Below are 5,474 nucleotides of genomic sequence, written 5' to 3'. Positions count from 1 at the left end.
TATTATACGTTAAAAATATATATATATATATTTATAAATATATATAAAAATAAATATATATTTATTTATATAAATATATTAATATATATACATATATTCATATATACATATATATTTAAATTTAAATATATATGTATATATGTATATTAATATATATTTTATAATTATTTAATATAGATCTTAGTTTCTGCAAAAAATAATTGTAGTATCGAATAAATAAGAATTGAATATTAAAGAAGTATTTTTAGATAAAAAAGTTTTCTTAAACTATAGATTATAAGAAAAAATTTAAAAAAATGTAGACTAAATAATATACATGCTGCATAAATTATTAATAAGAAAAATAATAATAAAATTAAATAGATTATTAATTAATAAAAAAACAATTAAATTAAAAATAAAAACGATGATATTTCTTATATTTCGAGTCAAAATTCTTCTTTTTTTTCTGATAAAAGCAAGTTATATAATCTTAATGAAAGTATAAAATAAATAAAAGTTATATATATATATATATATATATTATTGTAGATTATAATTTTAATGATTAATAATTTTTCGAATAAAATTAAATAATTGACTTTCAAAACAATTAAATTATTATTATAGATGAAAATCAAAATTAAAGCTTTGAAAATGAATTAGAATAAAATAATAATAATAATAATTCAGAAATAAATATTAATACTAATGTTATATAATAATAATCTTAATAATAATATATTTAAAATAATGAAAACTAAAATAATTATATAATACAAGAATAATTAAGTAATTTTTAAAAAATGTTTTAAAATTTAATATTATTTAAATAACAATAAAAAATAAAAAAAAGTTCAATAAGATCTTGAAAATAATACTTTTACATAATTTGAAAATTTTAATTTATAAATAAATAATCTTATATAATAAGAATAAACTAAGACTATTAATAATTTAATTTTAGAACCTTAAATCACAAAATAGAACTAAGAGTCTTTTCATAACCTGAGCATTATAAAACAAACTTAATAAAAAATATCAATAGCGAAATTTCCTTAATTAAGTATGGATTTTAATTATAAAAATAATAATTAATAAAATAATTAAATGTTAAAAAACAATTAAGGAATAGAAAAATAAAAAACCTTAAAAAAGATGAATAAAATTCTAATTAATAAAATGATTAGCATGATAAAACTTCTTTTTAGTTAAATTTAAGATAATTAAAATTTTTTATTATAGATAATTTTGAAAAATAATATGAATATATATCTTATTATAATAAATATAACTATAGAAATATTTTGTAGAAATTAAGGATTATTTATCTAAAGAAAAAAATATGCAATTAACTTGCTAATACACATAGAATTATTATATAAAATAAGAAAAAAATTTATTTAAAGAATTTCGTTTAAGCACTTAAAGAATAAATGAAAAAAAATTGACAAAAAAAATATAATATCTTTATGTATTTTATTTTTTGTTTTAGAAAAAAAAAAATTAAATTATTCAATAAAATAAAAAAATTATTAATTAAATAATAAACATATAAAAATATACAAAAAAAAGACTTTTATAATAACATATTTATTTAAAATTATATATTAAGAAAAGCTATATATTATCCTTTTTAAAAAAAAACGAAAAATATAATTAAAGAAGGTAATATATGGAAAAATAAAGGAAAAAAAAAAGAGTTTATTCTAAAAAATAGATTTTATAGGGATAACCGAACTATTTTAATATAAACATAATATATAATAAACAAGAATCTATTGATATATACTAAATAATTATTTTCTTATGGATTTTTTATATATAATATATATTAAAAAATAATAATAAATAATATATTTTATATATACAAAAACTAATTAAATAAAAAAAAATCTAAATATATATATATAAAAAAAATACATATTTTTATAAAATAAAAAAAAATATCTATAAAATATTGAAAATTTAAATAAATAACATACATACAAAAAATAAACAAAATTTTTCTTTTATTTTTTAACTTTTAAATGATTATGAAAATAATAAAATTATACATATTTCATTATTTATTAATACCTTAATTTAAATATCTTATTTTATTATAAAAATATTTATATTATATATATAAAATATAAATTATTCTCAATATTAATTTTCTTTAATAAAATAATAATAGATTTTTATTTACTTTAAAAATTAGTTTTTTGTCTGACAATATTTATTTATTTATTTTTACCAAAATTTCTTTTATTTTTATCGGTTTTGCTTTTTTTTGATTTTAGGGAGAAATTCTAATCAATTTAAATGTCATGTTTTACTCTTATTAAGGGAGTTTTACTATATTTTTCAAATAGGAAATTTTCAAAAAATATATAAAAAAAGATTTTGTGTATCTATTTATTTATTATTTTTATAGTAATTTAGTAAATCCCTTTATATATTTTAGGCTTCTTTTTTTATTTCAAATCTTTCTTAAATTCAGATATTGCCTTAAATTTGTGAAAGAAAGATTTTACATTTCAAATAAATATAATTAACTTTCTACTTTATTTAAACCTATAATCCTATTCATTTCGTTCTTATCAGATATTAGTTGTAGTATATATTTAATTATATAATTAAGAATTAAATTAGACAAATAAATTATATATAGTTATTATTTTTCTTTTATATATAAAGGCAAAAATTAGATATTCTGATTTTTCTTCCTAAAATAATTTAGATGTTATTTATAAAATTTTTATAACTTTAGTTATTGTTTATTATATGTTTATACTGTTTATATTATTGATATTTTATTTTAAGAAAATGATATTATATAATATATAAATAATTATAATTATATTTATATATATAAAAATAAACTAAGAAATTCAATATATAAGCTATTAAGTTATATGGTTATTTATATATTTATTTAAATATCGGTATAAAATTACTTATAATTTTATTGGAATATACATATTAAAAATATTAACAATTTTTATTGCCTGAAATATATTGTAATTATTACTTACATTTTAAAAAAATCTCATAAAAGAGTAAAACGAAATATTTACAGAAAAATCAAAATAATAAATACAGACAAAGAAAAATATATATAAAATTATATATATATATATATAAAAATATATATATATATATATATATATTTATATATATATATTTATATTTGTATATATATAATAATAAAAGCGAAGTTTAAAATTTTCAGTAGATATTTTTGTTACTATTCCTTTTTTACATTTTTGTAAAGAGATAGTGATCGTAACAATATAAATAATAAATATTTAGTATACTATTTCTAGAAAAGAGTTTATAAAAATAATTATAAAATATATAAAAGCAGATATTCCGTTTCATAAAATATTTATATATCCTATAAATAAAAATAAATAAGATTTCTATACTTGTTTATTAATAAGTCAATATACAGTAATTATTTGTCTGGCCTTTTTTTTGTTTTAATTTTTAAAAATATAATATAGAAATGAAAGATAACTACTATAAGACTTAAATATATAAAAAATACTAACTAACTATAAACAAAATATTTTAAAAATAAATAAATACTATTTATAATTAATATAATATAATAATAATTTATTTGATTTAAATCAGAGTCTTTTTTCAATATTTAAAATTATTTTTTTAATATGCAAATAACTAATGTTAAGTATTAAAAAAGACTATTAATTATATATATAAAAAATATTATTTAATATCAATATTACATTAAACATAAATAATTATACCATTTAAGCATTTATTTTGAAATAATAAAATTATATGTATTTATATATATATATATTTCATTTAAATTTTTTTTATATTTTTACATTTTTACATATAAAAAAAAAAAAAAATTTTCTAAAAATTATACTTTTTTTTTATAAACTAAAATTAAAAATAATATACACAAACAAATTTATATTAATTAAATATAAAATTATACTTTAAATAAAACCAAAAAACACAAAATAAAATGAAAAAAAAAACCTAAAATTAAATTGAATCCGAAGAAGAAAGTTTAAGCTAATCAAGCATTTAAGAAGAAGAAGAAGAATAAAGCGTATTTTCATCAAATAAAGAAGAAACCGAGGAAAACTCAATAATATCTGAACAATAAATTTAAGAAAATGAAGAAGAAGATATATAAGATGACGAAAATAAAGAATTATTTGACAAAAACATTAACGAGGAGAATTATTTCGACCGTCTATAAAGATATATATAGAGAATAAATTTAGATGATATAGAATTTTAACATATATTAAAGAATTAAGATTTAAAATAAAATTAAGAATGTATTATATAAGAAGGTGATTTAGAAGAATATAATAAACATATTGAAGAAATATTAAGGAATAATAAGGAAATATAGAAACAATTAGAAGAATTATAAAAAAATACACAAAAATTAAATTTAGAAAAAGGCATTTCCTTATTAAATTCTAAAAATGAAATATTAATGAATTATTTAATTTGTATAAATTTTTATTTACTTTTTAAAATAAATGGAAAATCTATATAAGGCCAAACTTTATTAAAAAAATTGATTTTTTATAAAACTTTATTAGGAAAATTAAAGCCAGTTGAAAAAAAATTGGAATACTAAATATAAAAACTAATGCGTTTATCCTTATAAAAGAAAACTACTAAAAAAAAAATAAACGAAGAAGAAGAAGAAGATAATCCCGAATTATATAAACCTCGTCCTGAATTAATTTAAGAAGAAGACTAAGATGAAAACAAAGAGAAAAAAGGTATTTATTAAGTCCCCAAATTACAGGCAGTTTTAAATAAGGATAACTAAATAAAAGAAAAGGAGAAAATATAAGAGAAAAGGAGATAAACTTATCTCAAAAGAAAATTAGCTGAAAATCTATCTAAAGATATAGATGAATTTAAACTTAATAATAGGCCTATAGTCGAAAGATTTGGGGAAAAAGATAAATTAGCAAAATAAGAAAAGGAAAGGATTTCATTTGAAGAAAGTAATTATATAAGATTACCAGTTACAAAGAAAGATAAATTCAGATAGAAAAATATGGAAAAGAAAAGAGAAGAATTCGAAAAAATAGATGATTTATAAGAGCTTAAAGATATCAGAGAGTTACTTTATTATGAAGGACTTGCTAATAATGAAGATATACAAAAAAAAGAACTAGCGAAAGTTTAAAAGTCAATTAAAAAATATACTTTTAAAACATAAAAAAGATTAAAAAATAAAAAATGAAAAAATTGTTATATTTTTATATAAATTATATGATAATTTAAATAATAATTAAATTATTTAAATAATAAAGGAATTCAAAAAAAATATATATAAATTATAGATAAATATAGATATAGATATAAATAAATATAAATTTAAATATAATTAATTTATATTTATATTATCTAAATAAAAAAAAAAAAAATGGAATTTAAATCTGAATATATATATTTTAATATAATTATTTTATTTACTGTAGGCCTTCTTTTATATA

General features: G+C 14.0%; 1 protein-coding gene across 1 annotated transcript, besides 10 other annotated features; it reads left to right on the top strand. All coding sequences in view use genetic code 6, as the record gives it.

Moving 5' to 3' along the window:
- Positions 1-15: 15 nt before the first annotated feature.
- Positions 16-157: a microsatellite.
- A 170-nt stretch (positions 158-327) lies between these two features.
- Positions 328-396: a microsatellite.
- Positions 397-639: 243 nt separating this feature from the next.
- Positions 640-692: a microsatellite.
- Positions 683-734: a microsatellite.
- Positions 735-1,487: 753 nt separating this feature from the next.
- Positions 1,488-1,526: a microsatellite.
- Positions 1,527-2,066: 540 nt separating this feature from the next.
- Positions 2,067-2,115: a microsatellite.
- A 961-nt stretch (positions 2,116-3,076) lies between these two features.
- Positions 3,077-3,167: a microsatellite.
- Positions 3,168-4,612: 1,445 nt separating this feature from the next.
- On the top strand, positions 4,613-5,221 carry IMG5_076940 (hypothetical protein; the record flags this gene model as incomplete). The annotated part of the gene is made up of 1 exon (XM_004036512.1): positions 4,613-5,221. The coding sequence occupies one exon, from the start codon at positions 4,613-4,615 to the stop codon at positions 5,219-5,221; it is 609 nt and encodes a 202-aa protein (XP_004036560.1).
- Positions 5,222-5,302: 81 nt separating this feature from the next.
- Positions 5,303-5,365: a microsatellite.
- Positions 5,305-5,362: a microsatellite.
- Positions 5,312-5,365: a microsatellite.
- Positions 5,366-5,474: the final 109 nt, after the last annotated feature.

Source organism: Ichthyophthirius multifiliis, assembly GCF_000220395.1.
Source record: "Ichthyophthirius multifiliis unplaced genomic scaffold scaff_1120509250480, whole genome shotgun sequence".
Taxonomy (NCBI): Eukaryota; Ciliophora; class Oligohymenophorea; order Hymenostomatida; genus Ichthyophthirius; species Ichthyophthirius multifiliis.
The sequence above is the reverse complement of the archived record's forward strand: the minus strand, read 5'-3'. Positions and strand labels throughout refer to the sequence as shown.